At 33.5% G+C, this 23055-nt stretch overlaps 1 protein-coding gene across 1 annotated transcript in view; it reads left to right on the top strand.

Annotated features, from left to right (window-relative positions):
* LOC122799626 (guanylate-binding protein 1-like) overlaps nt 1-23055 on the top strand; it is a 1262734-nt gene that overhangs the window by 74695 nt on the left and 1164984 nt on the right. The window contains exons 3-4 of the mRNA XM_044068814.1: nt 1033-1160; nt 18646-18755. Coding sequence (XP_043924749.1) covers nt 1033-1160; nt 18646-18755 — 238 coding nt within the window. The remainder of the gene's footprint in view (nt 1-1032; nt 1161-18645; nt 18756-23055) is intronic.

Raw genomic sequence — 23055 nt, 5'->3', positions numbered from 1 at the left:
AACTTACAGGACCACACACAGTCTCAAACTGGGTGGTCCAGTGCAATGCAACAAAGTAGAAAATCAGTAATGATGAGAAATGTTGAAGGGTGCTATGGAACACTAAGTAAACTATGGGAGTAACAAACATAACAATGTCACAGGGCATCTCATGAAACCCCAGAATAGCCATAAAATAACTGAACTTAGGAAACCACTTGTGAATCAAGAACCCATCAATAATAGTAATAAAAAACAGAAATCGGAAGGAGATTGTTCTAGGGCTCCAATTCCCACTATCTTAGACAAAATTCAGTCATTCAGAAAATTGGAGCACATCATTACAAGCAGACAATAAGTACTGACAATGCTTGTTAACACCTTTCAAGTTAATGTCATTCCTAAAACTTTTAGAGGTACTTCCTCTGTGACTGAAAACAGGTAGCTATATTTTATACCAAAGTTGCCTGAAGACTGGAATAAAATAATTATGTCACATACCCAGGTACATGCTGTTCCTGAGTTTTGTTTTTGATTTGACTTTGTACAGTTCTGTTCCTTGATTCAGTCTAGTTATTTGAGCTGTATAATACTGCATAAATGTTTAATATGCATTGAATGAGATTAGGAAAACCTTCCAAATGGAAAAGAAGAATTTGTTATAGATGATGAAATTAAGCTATGATTAGTGACATAGAACTGGAAAACAATCCTGTCATCAGATTTACATGTCTTATTATGAATGCCCTCTTGGTTTCCTATAAATTTAGATGTTGTTGTGTCTAAATGACTAACATACATAAATAAAAGTATATTTTTTATTAGCAAGATGGTAGAACTTGTCAGTAAAAGATGAGAAATTATATTCTGGCAAGTGCTAGGAAGAGAAGTCAAAACATATAAAATAAGCAAGCAAACAGGTATTAGAAATGTTATGGTATTTCACAATGTTTTCATGTCATCAGCAGCTCTTTGAAATTGAGGTTGTAAATTGTAACAAATACATTATAGTGTATTTCTACTTTTATAATGACAATGTTTGGGTTATTTTAGGATTTTCTTTGGGATCCACTGTCCAGTCTCACACAAAAGGAATATGGATGTGGGTCATTCCTCATCCCAAGCAGCCCAACTGCTGTCTAATGGTTGTTGATACAGAAGGAATGGGAGATGCTGAGAAGGTGAGTCTGTTATAATTAAACAGCTTCTGTGCTAATCTTTAACTCTATATAGCTTTAGTGTAGTGAGTTTATCTGCAATTTCAGGCATTCAGAGATGCACAGCTGCTATCCTTAATGTATACATTTATTCAATATTGTCAGTTGTAGAGCCAGCTGCTTTTGTCCATTTTTTACTTATTTTTTTAATTATTTTTATTGAAATTTTATGTACATGAACAAAAATTTGACATACTAAAACTAATAACTATTTTCAGAAGTGTCTACATGTATTCATGTTATACATATCATTACAATTCATTAAACAGCCATAAACTGATCGTAGAAATTAATAACTGGTTTAATTTTATCCAATAATTATCGTATGTGGTTATTTTTCTTTCTTTCTTTCTTTCTTTCTTTCTTTCTTTATGTATGCATTAACAGGTATCTCCCTGAGAAATGGATTGGCTTAGAGAGATTAGTACTGACACTGTCTAATAGTAGACATTTCTTTATTTGAAAACAACATTGACAGTATTTATAAATTCTGTAAATTAAGGAGTAACCTATTTTTCCCAATTCTTTGTAGTCATTTTCTTACATATTGTTAATAAGCTTCAGAGCAGTGGGATCTGAGGTTTTGGTTCACATCCAGGAACTGGAGTATTAAACAACACCTAAAGATTAGTTCATATACGTTTATCAGACCACAATGCTTGCAGGAAGCATTGTACTTCTGCCAAAAAAGTTGTAGAAATTATAGTCATAAAACATATTTTTCCAATCTTCTTTAAGAATTTACATCTCCAACAACAATATCTATCTTTTTTATGTAAGTTCAGTTCTATGTGAGGTGATATAAGATATATGTGGACATTTATAAGAGAATAACCTTTTAAGGATAGTAAAATACTTTTTTATCAATTGTAGTTAAAGTTAAGACACTCATTTGGAAAGCATATCCCAGCAGCTATATTTGATACATTTATAGTTATTAATTATTTATATATATTTTGGATTAGTATAATCTCTCTATTTTACCATTTATTTTGATTTTTTTTAGAAAATCAAGAATGCATGGATATTCTTTTTAATTATATTTGAGAATAAATTATCTATTGAGTTGTATAGTAAGCTAGTTTTCCATATCTATATCATATTTACTGATTAAATAGTCTGTGTTAAACTCTGTAATTTCTCTTAACATTTTAATACAAAAGATCAGATCCCTAGTTTCTAAGCTTAACATTTTTGAAAGTTCAGACTGTCTATACAATTTGGCATAAATGCTGTAGAAAATGAAGTGAACCATCACACTTTTGTCTCTGGGCATTTATATATGCAGTTTCTTAACATTTTAAGATGTTTATGTAAACAGAATCTGCTGGATTATTTGTGCTTTTAAATAAATATTTCTTTAACAGCCAATTTATATTGTTCTTCTAGATATGTAAAGTTTTATAGTGATATTTTTTTTCTTATTTACTCTGCTATTTTGAATTATATTGTTCAGTTTGTTAATATTTCATTTTTGTTTTTGAATTATATTGTTTAATTTGCTAATATTTAATTTTTGTGTTTGAATTACATTATTTAATTTGCTATTTTTTCATTACAATTATGTCATTCTAAAATGTTAAGAGCTTTTCTCCACTTGCCTGCGCTAAAATGGGACATGTATCCAATAGGATTTTCCTGATAGACAAATGTCAAATAAATAAACAAATAAATGGTTTCATGCAGTTTTATTTCCAGTTGGATAAGTAATCAGAATCTATCCACGAAGCTACTGTTTTAATAATTGAACTCATAGCATACATTTCTAGGTCAGTAATTCCTCTTCACATCTTTTGATCCTCTTACATATTAACTTGAAACTATTTTAGGTTTGTTGCAGTGTGATAAAAACTTCAAATGGATGTCATTAAATTGATTAATGTGATCTTTACAATGAATTAAATTAAAGAAGTTGTCTATATATTGCAAACTATTTTGGTAAAATGATCAATTTGATTAAAATCAACTTATCTTCCATAGAAAATAGTAACTTATATAATTTATTTCTGTATTAATATTTTAATACATTTCTGTCAGCTTATTGTTGACAATCTTCTACAATTGCATGTAAGAGTACCCTCTAAATATTTAATCTCTTTACTATTCCATTTACATTTGCTATTAGTTCCAATCAAATAATTTAACACTTTGTTAATAAATACAGTGTTAGTTTTATTTTGACTGAACTTTAGTCTTGACAGCAATTAAAAATATTTTCATATTTTTATATTATCATTGAAGAATCAATATTACTTATTATTTTTGTAAAACAAGAAACCTTTTTATTAAATCGTCATTTACAACATAGGCAATCACGCATTTATATAGATGAAAACAAACCACACTGACACAATCCTAGTTACAAGCATTTTACAAAAAAAAAAAAAACAAAAAAAAAAACATACTGATACACTCCCAGTTGCCAACATAATATATCACTTATAAGCTAACCAATCATTTTCAGTCAAACATTACATAGCTCATTTAACTCCTGCCTTCTTTTAAACCACATTCCTCCCCTGTATGTATTGATCCTACAATTCCCATTTTTCATATGCAGTTTGCTCCTACCTTTTTCTAAAGCTCTGAATTCTAGTTGTTTTATATATGTTACCATATTTAGTATTTCTAATACAGTTGGCTTAGATTTTGATTTCCATTTTCTAGTAATTGCTTTCTTGACAGCCACCATAATTAGACACAGCAAGGCCTTAGCATCTTTAGTCAATTCTGATTCTGTATCATAGCTCAGAAAACCCATCTCCCTCATCACATCAATCTGCCCACCCAGCATCCCTGGCAATATATCTCACAGGGAATCCTTAAAGTCCAACAACTTACCACACTCACAGAAAATATGTTCCCAATTGCCTCTTTCTTCCCTGTCACACCTCCAATTTTGCGTCTACCTGAGGACATTTTTTCTGGAGTCTAATTGAGGTATAAAAATATATATGTAAACATTTCCAAGAAAACATCCTAAATCTTCTAGATTTTGTTGAATATATGGGTGACATATGTATATCCTCTCATTGTTTCTTTGTGAATTGCTTATCCAGTCTCTCTTCTAATTCCTTTCTAGCCTCCTCTGATTGATTCTTATAATTATCATTAATATTTTATATGCTGTACTAATTATTCCCTTTTTAATGGCAGCTTCTGTTCTAGATTCTACTAAAAACTCTACCAGTGTTGGTATTTCATTTTGGACCTTCCTATTTCTTTCTCTTTGCCTATACTCTGATATCAGTTCTTGATACGGAAGCCAATCTCCAACCTGCAAAACAAATAAATTCTTGTCATCTTCCCATTCTATCATTTTCCCTCTCTAGTTATTTGCCCCCAATACCTTGTTTTTTTTGCCAGTTTCTCCAATAAATTCCAGCCTCCTCTTGGCCTATTGCCTTTTTCCCTAATTGCAGTCATCCCTATTGGCAGACTCTACTTTCTCCATTCCCATGTTAGCTTAGTTCTTAGGATACTTTCTGTTACTTTACGGATATAATATTCTGTATGATTATTGTTATTCTCCTTAAAGGCCTGCATCCAAAATCCCAGCCTCTTCTTGTTTCTTGATCACCCCCCCCCCCCAAGTTTCATCATCATCCTTTTCCACATTGAATTATAATTTTTGGCTTGTGCTATGTTTAGGATCCTTAGCTGCATTGATCTAAAATGTCCCTTGAAATTGAATAACAATCTCTCCTGTTCTCCTGGAAGAATCAGCTTATCCTATTTGACTCTTGCTGTCTTCCCATCCCAGATAAATTCCTTCAGCTGTTTATTAATTGCTATCCACAATATCTCCTCTGGTTAATAAAAATATGCCTGACCTGTGTATACGACTAAAGGGACTAAAAACATTTTAACTGCTTGTATCTTACTATCCATATCCATTTAGCAAAGTTTTCATTTTCTCAGTTTTTGTATTATCTTTTGTTTAGTAACTTCCCACATATCCTTAGCTGCCACACTAGAATCATTTTTTAATCCATACTCCTGAATACTCCATTATTACTTATTCTTAACAATGTATTGTTGGCAGATAACTGAATTTTGTAAGTATATTGTTCCAGATTTGATTAAAACCTTTATTAGAGCAGTTTTTCCCCTATCTCTTTCTTATTGTGTATACTGTGATATCAATCCCTGATAGGGAAAGCAGTCACTTACCTGCACTCCAGATTTCGTCTTGGTCTCATCTTACTCTGGTACTGTTCCCTGTCTAGTTATTTGCACCCAAAACTGTGCTTCCTTTACAGTTTTCTCCAGGAAATTCCAGCCCTTCTTGCCTATTTTCTGTACTCCTCTAATCTAATTTCTCCATTCATGTGTTAGCTTAGTTCCTAGAATTCTTTCAGCAACTTTATGAATATACTATTCTGTGTGGTGGTTATTATTCTACTCAATGATCTGCTTCAAAAATCCCATTCTCTCTTTATTTATTAAGCCCCCACTTCATTGTCATTCCTTCCCACTTTCAATGATAACCTTCTGCTTGTGTTATATATATATATGAGCCTTAAACATGTAGCTCTGAAATATCATTTCTAATCAGGTAATCCTAAACCATCTTGTTCTATTGAGTGGACCAGTTTATCCTGCTTAACTGTTACATTTTGCCTTCTTTCCCTTCAAGATAAATCCCCTATTTCTTTAATTATTGGCTACATTTTCTCAGGTTGCTAAAAATATGCCTGATGTGAATATAAAACTAAAGAGACTAAACATTTTCACTGTTTGCTTCTTACTATCCATATCTATAAACAAAAGTTTCCAGTTTCTCAGTTCTGCTACAGCCCCATCCCATATATCCTTAGTTGCCATAACATAAGCCTTTTTAATTCATACTCCTAAATACTTCATCTTATTATGCCCTCATAAATATAGGCATTACTGAACCAAGTCATGTGTGGGTACAGAATTTACAGCTATAGCCTTTGTTTTACCTTGTTTTACCTTCTTTAATTTTATATCCCAAAAAGACTTGAAACTGCCTCAGATTTCTCCATGACACCGAGATGTCCTTTTTTGGATTTATCACTTACAAATATCATCTGCAAATAAAACCAACTTTTTCTGATTACCATACCAATTATATCCTTGAATTTCTAAGTCCCTTATTTTCTTTGTCAGTGTCTCTAACTGGCTCTAAATGCAAAGCAAATAACCAAGAGAAAATAGGATATTCCTGCCTGGTATATATGCACAAATGCAAGTTATCAGAGAGGAATCCTCCCCTTTAATGTTTACCTCTGATCCTTCATATATCCTACTTAACCTTATTATTGTATCAGGGAATGCAAATGCATCCATTACCCTACTCATAAATCCCAGCTTACTCTGCCGAATACTTTCTCTGCATCAGGACCCACTAATAGCAGCCGTATTTTCTTACATTTTGCTTCAGTCAAGATCATCATTGTTCTATTAATGTTCTCAAATGTTTGTCTGCCGTTTACAAAACCACATTGATCCATACATATCGCCTTTGCCATTCTTTTAGCTAGTATAGACATATACCCTTAATAATACTAATTTAAGTAACTTCAAATGGGTCTATATCAGTCTGGGCATGATGGGTATACACCCTCTTTGGCTAATACAGACATCACAACTTTCTTCCAAGATGCTGGTGATTCCCCTCTTTTTAAGATGATATTAAACAGAATTTTCCAGATCTTTATCACTTTCTTCCCTAGTAACTTCCAAACTTACACAGGAAAACAATCTGTTCCTTGTGACATCCCTGCAGATTGATTATACATAATCATTTTTGTCTTATCTCCTACTATCTTCAGTAGTAGTAGTTGTTGACCATCAATCTTTCTCTAATCTTGGTATAATTAAGTCTTCCATAAATATTTCCATTTGGCTCTTTCTTGATTTCAAGATTCCTCTGCTTTATACATTTTTTTTTCATAAAATGTCTGAAATATTTCTAATAGTTCTATAGAATCTCTGATTATTTTTCTTGTCATAGGCTCCCTAAGTTTGGTGAGAATGCTTTCTAATTTCTTTTGCCTAAGTCACTGTGCTAAAGTTCTTGTTCTCTAGGGTTATCAAAAAATAGTTGCTTAACAGCAACCTTTCTAAACTCATGCATATTATCCCATTACTCCCTTATTTCTCTTTATCACTCTGCAGTTTTGCCTGTTCCTGTTCTGTGAGATTACCCTTATTCTGCAATAATGTAACCTTTCTCAGTCCCTCTAAATAATTCTTATTATTTCTTAGCATTATTTCTTTCTGTTTTATTTCTGCTATATTTTAAACACCATTTTAATTTGATCCCTAATAACTCTCAAATCATTTCTGCTACCCATTCCCTAAATTCCTCTTTTTTAACATGCAATTTGGAAAGCATCAGTGTCTCATTTTTACTTCATTATCCTGCATTTTCATCTTAGTTTTTATCAATGCGTGATTCGAAATAGCTACTGAATGTGTGTTGCAGCTTTCAGTTAAATGCACATGTTCCTGTGAAATATATTTTCTATCCAGTCCAGCCAAATTATTGTACCCTGGGGAAATAATATGTAAATTCTCTCAGTTCTTACTAACAAATTTACAGCTTCCATACCAAATATTTTATTAAATTTCTTCACAAATCTACCCTTCTTTGTTAAATTTCACCTTCTAGGGCCCCTTGATACATCTTCACTATTGCAAATCAAATTCCTGTCTCCACGAATAAGTAATTTCCATGCTGAAAGCTAATTATTTCTTAATTTTTTTTAAGCTTCATAACAGAATTTTTTTGTGAAATATAAATGTATGCCAGCATAATCCTCCTCCCTGGCAATAACCCCTTACTACCACAAATCTACCATTAGGGTATTTTTTTCCTCTTCTATCATTATTGGAGTCCATCTAGCGATCAGTATTATTACTCACATTTTCCTGTGTCTCTGACAAAGCCAAACTGTGTGGGATCAAATGATTGGAAGTTGCCAATGTCCTTGTTAATGAGGTCCATGATAATCCATTCCACGGCCTTGTTTCCAAGGGAAGATCGCTTAGCATCAGCTACTGATTTTTTTTTAAACTTGTTTGCTGGTCATGTCTGATTTGAGTTAAAAAAAAGAAGTTATGTCTTACCATAACGTTGCATCTATGTTGTAGATCTTTGTTCATTTATTACTACTAGAACCTTGGTTCCATCCTTGGAACTGACATGGCTGTCTCCGAGCTCATGCCAGCCAAAAACTCCCAGCCAGTCTTGGCTGTTTTCTCATGTCTAGGTTTTGAACATGCACTTGATAGAGCCTTTCCATAAACAGGTTCTGCTGTGGAACAAAAGTGCAGTTGCTTATTTGAACCTTCCTAAAGTAATACAGTCTGTTCCTTCCATTTTTTCTGATATAGCATAAAAAAATCAGATTTTCTCTGCATTCTGTGTTCTAACTCTGTGTTTTTGAAATAGCCCTTCTTTAGATGCCTTATAGTCAGCCAGCCAGCCTTTTCTTTATTTCAGCCTCTGCTTTTTGCAGTTTTATCAGTTCACATGAATATCTATTTAAAGCTTATCCTGTTTTCAGCATTTGTGTTATTTGATGTGATATACTCCTATAATGTTTTATTTATTTTAATGACCTCTGAGTACATTTGATTTATTCCCTGTGATTCATTAACTCCTACACTAAGTATACACTAAGTGTGCACTGTTCTAATTGAGCAGATGGTACAAGCATAATTCACACCTTCTTCCTCTTAATTTTAGTTTTCCTACTGATTTTCTTGCAGCCTTAAATATAGAAGAGGCTTCATAAAGGTTACCACTTAATGTAACCTGAGTGACTAGAAAGCACAAAAATGTGGTAGGGATGTTCTTGAATACAGATCATGTGCACTTAGTGTAGCCATTAAATATTGTTTCCTCTACATTATTGGAAGCAATTTTTTGAACCAAAGTTGAAGCATGGACTGATGTTTGCTGAACATTTGCAGGATCCTTCACAGCCAGTGTTTTCTCTTCAATTTTTCTGGCTGATTTTCTTTCAGGATATCCAAAGTTCCTCTTTGCTGGCATCCAGGCAGTGTACTTACCAGCCAGTAATTACATTTTACCCAAATAACAGTTTCAGTGGCACTCCTTTATCCCAGTTTCTTTTTTCACACTGTGAGAGCTGAAATTAAGCTGTTGATTAGTAAGCAGCCAGCTTGGAAATCTGAAATAATTATTCTTTGATGTTACCTTGTATTTGCCTATTTAATGGCATGCCATATTCATCTTCCTTTATTAATGTGGGTAGCATATTTTAATCTCTATGTATGTATTGGCATGAAAATTTTGTAATCAACATTGAGTAATAATGTAGATAATAAGAGGGGCATTGAAATGGATTGTTATTCTGGTTCAATAAGGGAGAAAGTATTGTATATTTCCATAATGGATGTATGTTAAATGTAGCTTCACTTTCTGTGAAAACATTTTGTAAAAGAGATAAAACATTTGGAGGTAATATTTTATATAATTCAGTAATGTTGTTGTCATTGCCTGAAACTTTATTTTCCTTCAGACATCTAATTTTCTCATTTACGACTGTTTTAGAAATTTTTTTTCTGTTTTTTATTTATTTATTTATTTTGGTTACATGCTAGGAAAATATTTTTAGACGTTCCTATTTAAAAAGGCTCAATTGCGTTTTCTTTTTCTTTCAGTATTATTTTTGCATTAATTTCTCATAGTATTTTTAAACAGTCCATAATTTCTCCTATTTCAGTATATTTTCTATTGCTACCTGCGATAACTGTACTGTTGTGATCAATTCTTAATATCATTTTGTATCTAAGAGCAAACATATGGAAGCCTTTAGGAGTTAGATAATAATAATGTAATTTGACTTTTTCTAAACTAAGGAGAACTTATGTTTTAGGATGTTCTGAAACTCTGCATTTATTTCTTTCATTTCTGATAATAGGCAATTTACTTTTTTTATATTTTTATCTTTACATTATCTCTCTTTTCTTGCAGTTCCCATAAGTATTTATCTCATTGCTTTCACTTGTCATAATACCAGTTTGAGACTTTTCTATATAAATATTTATGCTAATGTTTATGCTAATTACCTTTACACTAAATGTATGCATGTGTGTGTGTGTGTGTGTGTGTGTGTGTGTGTGTGTGTGTGTGTGTGTGTGTGTGTGTGCGTGTGTGTGTGTGTGTGGTCAAAAGGAAACATGTTTTAATTCATATATCTTATTACATATTACTTTGTATCCATTTAAACATATGTTCAATTTTTAGGTTAATAAGTAGTAAGTAGGCATGTAGTCAGTGAGACTTTTAAGGAGGGTATGTAAGTTTCCCAAAAGCCCCAAAGCACTGTCTAAAGCTATTTATATAACAAATTTTAAAGTAACAGATTTCCTTCTCAAAACTTAACTTCTTTCTGTGCCTTTTGTATATAGATAAGTATATACCTTTATTGATTAATCACATCTTCATTCTAAATAAAAATTACATTAAAAACAACTCTCTGCATATGTTTTATATAATTTTCAACCAAATATACAGATATTTAGCTGCTGTTATAATTTTACTCTTATACTGTTCCTCTACAAGCTGCCTGAGACATATATTTCAGTTATGATATATTATTATATCAGATCATAAATAATATGTACTTTATATTGATTATTTTTATTACATCTTTTCTCTGTTGTATAACTATATTTTGTATGGAGTTCACTATGTTTTGATTTTATTTATCCATATATTCTATAATAGTGACAAATGACCTGTGGATGGGAGATCGTAGGTTTACCCCGGGAATCATCTCTGGGTCACTGCTGGACAGAGGCACAACAAACTAATGGGCACAGTATTTTTTCATATAAGGGGTGGCGTAAGCCACAATAATTTGGGCTAGGCTTATAAATGCCTTAGGGCAGATAGCCTAGTATAAACCTATGAACCTATGAACCTAATAATGTTATCTAAATATGTGTACTATCAATGTTATACAGCCAAAACAAACCATTTACTTCAAAACTTGTTATTAAAATGAATTACCTAAACAAGCAACCTGGAGCTAAAGTATTAGAGATGCTGGCTTTGGAACATGTAGAAACTTTAGAATATTCCTGATCAATCTAAGTGTCTCCTTTAGGTCACATTTCATACCTCCCAGGTTGCCAGTAAAATAAAATTCTATTCTATTAATACAATTAAAATGCAAATAAGGGTTTCTTGACTCCCAATAAAAAAAATATCTGGCAACTATATATATGCATGTCTATCTATATCTCTCTTTATATATATATATATATCTCTATATATGTCTATATATATATATATATATATATATATATATATATATATATATATATATATATATATATATATATATCGGTTACCTTCATTACATCGACAGACCATTTTACTGACAAGCAAATTAGCAAGACCATTTCACTGAAACTTCATTTCACTGACAACTCATTTCATCAACAGTGATATATGGCTTGTTCCCCACATATTATAAATGTTTTAAGCTATACAGATGGATACTTACAAGTGCAATGAATAACTGTTTTCCAGAAAACAATATACAGCCAAAGTATGTGGGGGGCTATGCCCCCACACCCCCCTTGTAATATATTCTAACTCCAGGATCACACGAGAGTGGGGAACAGTCCATATTTCACTGTCGATGAAATGAGTTGTCAGTGAAATGAGTTGTCAGTGAAATGAAGTTTCAGTGAAATGGTCTTGCTGATTTGCTTGCCAGTGAAATGGTCTATCAATGTAATGAAGGTAACCCATATTTATATATATATATATATATATATATATATATATATATATATATATATATATACGTATGTATATATGGGTCCCCTTCATATGGTCGACACTTCAGAAAGTCAACTTTCATATGACTGAGACCACATGATCGACTTTCAAAATGTCAACCATGGGGAACTGGCATCTCCCTACAGTGCAGAATGGAAAGAATTCTATCTTCCGCACTGTAGTGCGATCTCGAAGTTGTTATATTTAAGTTACGGGGGTGGGGGGCAAAGCCCCCCACAGGGGGTGAAGGGGGGCTTTCCACCCTGCTAGCAGTGTTTCTGTGAGTGTTTGTTGTTTTTTCTGTTTTTCTTTCATATGTTCGACATTTCAAATGTTGATCATATGGTCTCAGCCATATGAAAGTCGGCATTTTGAAGTGCTGAACATATGAAGTAGATCCGTATGAATGTATGTTTGTATATATATATATATATATATATATATATATATATATATATATATATATATATATATAGATAGATATATATATATATATATATAGATATATATATATATTTATATATATATAAATATATATATATATCTATATATATATATATATATATATATATATATATATATATAGATATATATAAAAACATTGAGTTGCAAAACATGAGATGGAAACTACAAAAGTTTACATTCATGAATGTCTAGAACATCTTAAGTTTTCACTGCGGAAAGAGTCGGTTGGCCAATGTGGGGAACTTTGCCCTTTTCTCCACTGTACTGTGATCTTGGAGTTGGTATATTTAGTTGGGGGGTGTGGGGGGAGAAGCTGTTATAATTCTTTCAGGGTATACTAGACTATCAATGCGTATATTTTGTTTCCTCAGAAAAAAGAGGTGATTATTACTTTTTACTCACATAATTTGGTGTAAGTGTTTGCATACTTTTCTGCCATCTCACACTGTATTCTGTTCACTCTTCCAGTCAGGAATTTATCTCTACTAGTAAATAAGTAATTCTGAACATATTTTATGATATTTTATGCACTTCACTTAAAAAGAAAAACGAGTATTGACTATCCACTAAACAGAAAGGTCAACCCCAGAAGCACCTCCTATTGTGCAGTGAAAGTCACAGAATGATTACACAAGAGCTTGTTTTTTTATCACAGACTTTAACAACATATTAAACTGAGTTTTACTACTTAAACAAGTGAGAAAGCTGAAGCTTAATCTAAGAAAAAGATTTATATTAACAGTAAAATGTCAAAACCACAAAATGCATATTAATGAACCAGTTTGCATAATAAATTTGCAAATTACTTAGAAAGTAACAGTATGATGACAGTAATACTGTATGGTTGAACAAAAAATGTAAATTATTGCGAAACATTGTATTTCCATGTTACAGAATGTGTTCGAATGCTAAGTAAATGTTTTACGCATTAAGTGACATGTACCTATAGACTTAAGCTTTATGTACGTAAATAAAGTATGCTAAAACAAGCAAGAAGACTACATACCTATGGTAGAGGTAACCAATGTGTGATATATACAGAGAGAAAGAGAGATGCTTTCCTTGTTCTTAAGAATAAAGGAAGCAGTTTAAAAAATGTATTATATTTAAGCTGACCAATGAATAATATTTGTTCTCAAGACCTAATTTTCAAATCTTCACAGAAAGTGGATAATAACTTTACACTGATGTCCAGAAAGCTATAACTGGGGATTCATTAGAGCACCTGGCATGAGATGTAGGACTCATTCTAAAAAGGCCCTGCTTCTACAATGTGCCAATTTGTGACTCAGAGACAGGTTAGACTTTATTACTGGCTAATTTGCACATCTCTGAATTGCATTTACTATCATGATTTTGTGATAGCAAACTCCTGCTTGTGTAGGCAGTGACATTCCCCCTAGTCACTTTCCCATGAACACAGGTGCATAATACACAAGCAGACACCCCACACTTCCCGTACCTGTCCTTATGCTGTCTAACCTCCTGTGGGTCTCCCCACACTTGTAACAGTTGAAGTACCAATATGACTTTTATCTATTATGCCCTGGTGGTCTAGTGTATTCCCCCACCCATGATCCCCCATTGTACTATTGATGCCTTTTCAGTTCTTTAAAAGTTATCACTGGGGGTTTAGTGTACCCTCCCACCCCAATCCCCATTGTGCTGTCAGTTCCATTACAGCATTTGCTTTAAGAGTATTCCCTGGTGTCTGGTAGCTCCCCCAACTCCCCAATCCCCAGTCTTTTGGCCATGTACAGTACTGTTACTTAGTAGTGATGGCCATGCCATTTACATAGCCGAGTGATTTCTTGAATCACTTGGTAGTGTAGTTGTTTGATGTCAATCACTGTTAAATGCATGTGTACTTCCTTTCTCCCTCATGTGCTTACCCAAAGCATTAGTTGCTACTTGTGTTCAATAATTCTGTCTTTCAACATTCTTGTACATTTCCCTATATAGAATGCTTGACATACCTTACAGCATGCCATATATACAATGGCAGTGGTATTGCAAGTTGCAAAACACCTAAAGGTATATTTCTTCTTGGTGTTAGGATGTATAAATTCACAACCTGTATTTATATCATTATAGTATGTGTAACCATAGTAAGGAAATGTATCCTGTTTTTTTACTTATATTCAATTTTTTATTATTTTTAAAGTCCTTATAACATAATCTTTGTTTCAAATTCTGACAGGTATGATGTGAAAACATGGGAGCCTCTCCGACTATTCTAATTATCTCAGGCATATTTTTAAGAATACCCCAATTATTTCTAATAATGTTCCTAACATCCTTTTATCTACAATTATATGTCATGACATAGCGTATATTATTATTTTTAATAGAATTGTGAGCATACTTAACACAGCTAATATTATTAGAAAAGTGGGGTCTCGCTTTACCTGTTCTTTCCATAATAACTTCATCTGCTGTACATCTTAATAATGAGTTATTATAACCACAGCATTTAAAATCTGTGGTCATTCTGTCCAGTTCCAATTTAAAGTTGACCTCATTCGTGTTCAGTTGGCTGGCTCTTAGCATTTGTCCTTTGACTAAAAAGGGGGGATCTTAACAATGAGTTAGAAGTATGTGAATACTCATGGATTACACTTTTAGAAGTTGATTGTTTTCCAGGCTTAAATACAGCAGCAAATATTAAACCTATTCTAAAAAAATGACAGTTAACTTTGAAATAACATTTTGTGTGAATGGGATCTGGTTAAATGTTTTACTTATTTTATGGTTATACTGGTTTTCAGTAACATTTTACTTGTATATATGTCTTTACACTGAAACGTTTAATACAACTGTGTCATGTGATTAATCTAATGATTTGCATTTACTATTTTACTATATTACTGGATAGGTAAAATATATACTTACTTAGATAAACACAGTCTATTGTGTTAATATTCCATTTTCATGATCCTGTCTATTGCAGTCTTTGTTTGTCAACAGGTAGTACACTCACCTTTGGGGCTGGCAGACCAGAAGGTTATGGGTTCTATTCCGATACCTGGTAGTTGAATTAATTTTTGAATGCTAAAACTGCAGTGCAGTGTAAGGGGTGCTGCACTCCTTAGTGTCCCATACGCTGGATGAGACACTAAACAAAGGCCCTACTGCCTGAGCTGGTGGTAGTGTAGGTGAATGTGAAGGATCCCATGGCACTTACAGAAAAAGAGTGCCGGTTCTGTATAATTTATTTATATATAAACATATCATTATACATTATTTATAACTATATTCAGGGAGTGGTAATTGGTAAGTCTCTTCCACAACTCTCTAAGCAAAATGAAATAACTTACCATTTTTTTTGTGTTGCTCTTAGCTGCTACATCTTGTTTATAGAGTGTACTGTAATAATTTACCATCATGTTTACATTTTAATTTTCCTGGGTCCACTTCTAAACTACCACTGTCATAATTCCTGACTTTAGTTGTAATCTTTTCAACCTTTTGTTGACTCTTATGTTGAGCTAACAATGTAGTTGCTCTAGCATTATTTTCAAAAAATAGTTGTTCTAAAACTGTCATTTTGCATTAATTCATATTTTTGAAGTACTCTTACACATTCTTTCTAGCTTCTTCCAGCTGCTCTTCATCAGCTCAGTTTGTTGTGCTACACATGTTATTTTGTGTTTTGGTAAATCTCTTACTTTTTTAAGCCTTTTAGATACTTACTGTGACTATCATTCCATATCTCATTTGCTTTCATTGTGACATTTCCAATCTTCAGTTTAAAATTATCCCAATTCTTTGCACGCTCTTTACTGCTTAGATTAATCTCTAATAACAGTTCAAATTTGTGCTGCTTAATCATCATATGGCTTCCATTTCAGAAGAAATATTGAAAATTTTCAGTGTTCTTCACAACAGACATTTTACTTGCTTACAAAGCCTAACTTGTGTAGTTGCATGTTGTGACTATTGCCTACTGATTTCCATCACGTAATATATTAGTTCATTTTCATTCACCATTCATTTACTCCCCCTTGTCATAGTGTTCCATAAAAAGCAGCATAGTCTGCAGTTTGAAAACAGGGATTTTCATCATACAGCATGCAATACATATTTCCTTCAGTTCGATACAGTCTTTAATTTTAAGTAAAATTTGAGATGATACTTATATTATTGCACTTATATTAATTACTTTCTGTCTGGTAGTGGTAGTTCAGTCATTCAGAATGCAGCTTATGACTGATTATGTTATATATTTTCCCAAATATCCATACATCCTTTTTTAAGTACTCTCCTCACTCAATGCTCTCAGTGCATCATTTTTATGGAATCTCTCACTTTTTTTTAAAAAAGTGCTTTACCTCCTTTGTTTTAGCCATCATTTTCTTTTGGAAATTAGGAAAGGGCTTTGCAGGAACTTTCTCCTTTCAATTGAAAATAGTTTGCTTTTTTACACCTGTTTCCTGCCTATAAATCTTTTTTTTTTCCCTTTTCCAGTTCATCTTGTGCCTCTCAAGGGTCTGTGCAGGTTTTTAATCCAAGTGGATAGAAGATTCTATGCCATGCAGGGTAGGAAGTTTCATTTCTCTGTAATCTTATGGAAAGAATAAACATATTTCTGTTAGTTGATATTTGTACTGAAAAGTCATTATCCACATAGAACTTTGTGTTTCCAGCCATTTAGATTGATCCCTTTCTACACGAAAATGCAAAAAAGAATTTCCCCTTTAGCTGGTATGTCTACAGTTTAATCAGTATAGGTCTTGGCTTCTATTTTAGTTTTGAATCAGAAATATTTACTCTGACGCTCTTTAGTATCACCAATAGAAGGTCTAGTGCATATGCTGAGGCATTTTCTCAGAAAGTCTTTGTAGTCCTTTCATTTAATCTGGTATGTAAACCTCAAGTTGTCTCTGTGTAATCTATCCTAAAGTTCAGATAGTTTATGTGACACTTGCTCATATTTTAATTGTTGATGATCCATTTTTTTGCTTGTCTCATTTTTCAGCAGTTTGCATACCAGTTATTTCCCCTGATTGCCTGGTTAAAACATCTTGTGTTTCCTTCAGTCCTGTTATTTATATCTATATGTTCCAACAGGGATCAAGTAATCTTGAAAATCTCAAAGTACATTTGGTCAATCTTCCCCTCAAGAGTTGTGTCCATCAGTTGATGTTACCATTTGCTTTTCTCACTTCTGCTCCACCACACTGATTTAAGTCACCTTCTGAGGTTTTACAGTTGCACTCACTTTTAATTTACTTTTTTTTCTTCTATATAGGCACTTGAGCTGCAAATTTCTATTGAAAAGTTACAGCGGTTTGCAGGCGTCTGCTGTTTTAAATTGTTCTCTGCCAAGACCTCTGCTTTTATCTGCTTACACTGCTGTCTCCATCCTGGAATATCACTACTATTATTTTGTTCTTTTGTTTCATTAGTTAAATTGTTTGGCTGTATTTGATAAAAAAATAATTTAGTCGATTAGTGTTATTTTTTTCAGCAATAAAGTTACGAGTGTGAAAATAACATTTAAAAGTCCAGTTCCAAGGTCAGCAGCACTTTTAAAAAGTATATGATTTTGCTCTTTGACTCCCTTCTGTTTTATCATTTCTGTTCTTTTACTGTGTTTTCCTTTTACACCAGATACTTTAGGATTTCTGTTAAGTACTTCCATTCTATTTATTTGGTAATTATGTTTTCATCAATACTCATCTTCTGTAGCTCCAGATGTGGGTTAGTTTATTTTTGTGTTTCTGTTATTTCCATTATGGTATGTAATGATATCTGTATGCAAGAGCTGGTTTTGATTTTAGACATCCCCTGCATGTTTAGCACATGTTCTAGGAAGTTCATTTCTCATCTTCACCAAACTGAGAGCAGCAAGTGTTAGGATACTAGTGTGAAGAAATCTCTTGCAGGTCTTATGTATAGCCCTAGTCAAGCTATCCCAGTTTAGTACAAGTGGTACTGTGCTGTCTCTGACCTTCTGCCTTTAGAGGTGGGGGGACTATCTGCTGCGACAGGTGCTGTTTCAAGTCCATTTAAATGTGTCTTAAAATAGTCTGTGTTGATAATTTGTGGGGTTTGTCCGTTTTATATTTTTCATGTATATGAAATCTCACATACACAAATAAATATAAAAACAGTAAATAATTGTTAGAAGGTTATATACAGTAATGACTGATGACTAATTTAATGTTTTTATTTCCTTTTCAGGGAGATGATAACAATGATAAATGGCTGTTTGTATTAGCAGTTCTCATGAGTAGCTTATTTGTGTACAACAGCATGAAGCAGATCGATCAACATGTGCTGTCTGATCTACAGTATCCTTAAAATCTGGTCTCATTTTCATTTCTGTTGTCTACATTAAAACAAATCTACAAAGGAACATAGATATTTGCAGCACTGAAATGATCAGCCAGTTCCCAAAGGGGAACCTTGTCATAGTCAGACCCATTCATTCACATTAACCCACACTGTCATCATCATCATCATCATCATCACAGTGTTCAGTCTCACAGAGGGGTTCCTATAGTGAGTGATGTACATCAAGGTTTAGCTCTGAGCCCACTGCTGCTCATACTGGTGATGGACTACATTAACAAACAGGTCAGAGGGGACAGATCAACAGAGTTGCTTTATACAGATGATGTGCATTACAGGCAGACTCTGAGCAAGAACTTCAGCAAAGGACAGGAGATTGGAATGCAAAACTGAAGGCACATGGGATGAAACAGATAAGACAGTTGTAATGGCAGCAAATGGAGGGAATTAGAAGAAGCTGAGAACTGACCAAACTGGGTAGTGCACAAAAAGACTGATTAACAAAACAAATTCCTGTGATGCTGAAACAAGAAGAATTCAGTTGAAGCTGGAATAAAAACATTTTATTTCACAAATAAACTGTTTAAAATATATATATATATATATATATATATATATATATATATAAGTGCTTTTGTTCACCTAATAGTGAACTTCTTCGGATAAATCTTGCACAAAATGTCAGACATTTAAATAACCCTAAGTATCATCCTGATTGTTTCAAATTGCCAAGACCCACCCCTGTTTCTCCTGTACTGAAGGACTTAGGTAAATATCTCAAATTTAGTAAATATAGTAGATGTGCTACTGCCTCGAAGCAAGCAAATGAACAGTAAAACAAGGAGGTTGCTTAAAATTAGAAAACCTTAGGAGCAAAACCCTTTAACAGTTTTGCAAACTAGAAAATACATCCTAAAATAAAAACTGACTGTTTAGTAGTCCTATATACTAAAAGTTCAAAGAGCTGTCATAATAGATAGCACCTAAACCTTTAAAGGGTCACTAAAAATATTTAAATATATAAAATTTAGTATTAAATTCATATAATAAGCAGTCCATGTATATTATATAAAAAGTAAGCAAGATAAATACTTGGTTCATAAATATGCAAATATCTGTATCAAAACGCATTCATATGCAAACCTGAACCATTTATATTCCCTTCCAAACAAGTCAATTGCCACATAGTCCTAATGGGGTTTGATTGGATTAAATCCAAATAAGTATAGGGGTTAACACCGTATATGTTATCTAGCTCAAGCGTTTATTTTTAATATGCAGTTAATAGAGGATAACTTATTGACCTGGCCAAGAACATGGGTTCAATAAAATCTGTCATGTTTATTTCCTTTCTTCAAGATATAATACCCATGGTCCCCTCCATGGGTTAGCTATAATGCAGTTTACTTGTTTTATATAATATATATGGACAGCTTATTATATGAATTTAATAGTAAATTTTATATACTTATATGTTTTTAGTGACCAGTTAGGATGCAACTTAGGGTTATTTAAATGTCTGACTTTTTGTGTATGATTTATCTGAAGACGTTCACTATTAGGTAGTTGAAAGCACTCATGTGTATGTTTTAATCAGTTTATTTATGAAGTAAAACATTTTTATTCCTGCTTCAGTAGAATTCTTCTTGCTTCAGCACCACGGGATTTTTTTGGTTCATCAAGCTGAGAATGAGATTAAAAGATAGTGGAGCAGTATCTGGGAGGGGTGGTTGAGAAGAGAAGTCTGAATGAAGAGGTCAAAGCTAGAATCAGAGGGGCTGTAGCCAACTGGCACAGAGTGTCAGGTGTATATGACAGAAGAATGTCAAAGACACGGAAAAGTAAGGTGTACAAATCAATGATGCAGTCAATAGCAGGGGCTGTGGGGGGGGGGCTGCCAGGCTGCAGCCCAGAAGTGCTGGACCTTGGTGCTGTAGCCAGTGGAGGGAGTGTAGGCATTCCAGGAGGAAATGTCCTACCCTGCCATGCTGTAGTAATATGTAATAAAAATAAAAATAAAAAAATTAAATAAACATAACAGAATAATGTACAAAGTAACATTTATATAAAAAGAATACAAAATAAATATTATAATGGTAAATATGATTCCAGAGATAATATAATAACACTATAATAAAACAAAAATGAAAAAAGAGAAGAGGTGGGGAGACAGAAAAAAGCAGAGAACGTTAGTAACTGCCAGATAATATACAAAGCTTTCTACAAATAATGTATTATATTATGTTACATTTCACGTATAACAAGAACAAATCCTAATCAATACCTTTATTACACTGAATACTACCCTATTGCTAACACAGATATACTATACTGGAGATCAGACTGCATCCAGCAATCATTCATGCTTGCACATCTTGAAGATATGCATGTTGCATGTACAATGTTTACAGTTGACAGCAGGCCATCTGGGGCACAGGTATAGAGGTCTGCATCTCCACTGCTATCATTATGAATACATAACACTACTCAGTGTTACTGAAGACAACCTAAAACATTATTGCAAAGATCTGCCCTAACATTTAAGGAGTGTGTTATTCGAACTTACAAGCAGTGACCAATGTAATAGTGTATTTTCCATTTGGAATACAGCATAATGCCAGCACTCTTTCCTTTTACACTGTTATAAATACAGGTTCGCTGTTATAATGATAACAATCTGTAGCATGCTGTTGGTGTCCCTGCTGTATATGTAATGATTTACATTGCAGTATGTATGTCAACTGAAACCTGTCTTGCATAGTTTGGAAGTGTATTTTTCTAAATGACAACCCATATCTATTCTGTAATACCGGACTGTTTTCATAAACATACTAATGCCTGCCCACTATTGCATTACAATAGACAATAACACAATAAGCTGAATTTACTGTTAATGCTAAAATACCAGTACTGTTTTGAAGCATACATCCCACTTGCGTCTCTCATTCTTCTCAGTTTTCCCTCATAGGCTTACACATTTAGTATTCTCTCGACATTAGCTGTGGGGGAAATATAAACACATTAAGGTCAGCAATCAGAAATTGATGCAGCTGCATCATCATTCAGGCAGTGCCTGTAAGTGATACACATCTGTGGAGTGCCATCAGTCCTACAGTCATACATCCAGTGTTTGAGGGTATCCCTCTTCCTCATCCTGAGGTCTCCATAGTGATTTCTACACTATTCGCCAGTGCAGGGGATACTGGTAAGAGTGGATAAATTCTAGGCCAAACTGTTCTATGCATCTGATTTGTAATATGATCCATAATAGTGCTCCTGCAACAGCCAGGGACCATAATCATTCACTAGGAGTCCAACAAATACTTTGGACTCCTGCACAGCCCACTTTTGAGAATGAAATCTCAATCCTTCACCCTGAACACCAGCCATTTCTAATGTGGATGAACACCAATGTACAATGTGTTTTCCCACCAATTACAGTTATAACAGATACTGAAAATGTGGAACGTTGCAATCTGCAACATTTAAAAATGGTGCGCACTGCTTTCCATCACACAAACACAGGCAACATGTTTGTGCAAAGCTAATTATGCACACCATGTGAAATAATACAGATATCATTATAAAAACTGCCTCATCCTTCATGACAATAAGTATTATATAGGAAACACTAGCTCAGCTACTAACATTTATCGTGAAATATAAAAGTGGGACACAATTAAAAAGAACAGGATTCTGCAGTATCACAACCCTGAACCTTAGCTATGACAGTCCTACAAGCACAGTTAGATATACATGTGTAGGATTCATTGCATTGCTAGCTATTACAAGGACACATTACAAAAAAGTAAGGCTGAATTACTTATATTCAAACCTAGGACCCCCTGAACCTGTGACACTTAACTCCGTGCAGCACAGGAGAAGTGACATAGCCTCTGGCTAATTTGCATTCACTGTAAGGTTCATACAGGCTCAATATAAGAAAATGAAGTGATAACATGCAGAAAAATAAATTAATGTATGATATGGGTCTATATTAGAACATCGAAGTGTTAAAACATCGAATGTTCTAATATCGACCCCTATTCAGCGAACGTTTAAAATAGCGAAGCTGCAGAACACCGAATATTTTCCTAGGGAAAGTATTCGGTGGGCTGTTTCTGTGGCTTCGCTATTTCCTCGACTGTAGTGTGAAGGTGCTGGACCGGGTTAAGGTAAGTGTGCGAACGAACCGAGATAAGGTGAGTGTGTGATAGTTAGGGACCTTAGGGTTAGGGAGCGGGTAAGGTGAGTGTGCGATAGTTAGGAACCTTAGGGTTAGGGAGTGGGTAAGGTGAG

Source organism: Protopterus annectens, chromosome 4.part0, assembly GCF_019279795.1.
Source record: "Protopterus annectens isolate FY-2018-M chromosome 4.part0, PAN1.0, whole genome shotgun sequence".
NCBI lineage: Eukaryota > Metazoa > Chordata > Ceratodontiformes > Protopteridae > Protopterus > Protopterus annectens.
The sequence above is the reverse complement of the archived record's forward strand: the minus strand, read 5'-3'. Positions and strand labels throughout refer to the sequence as shown.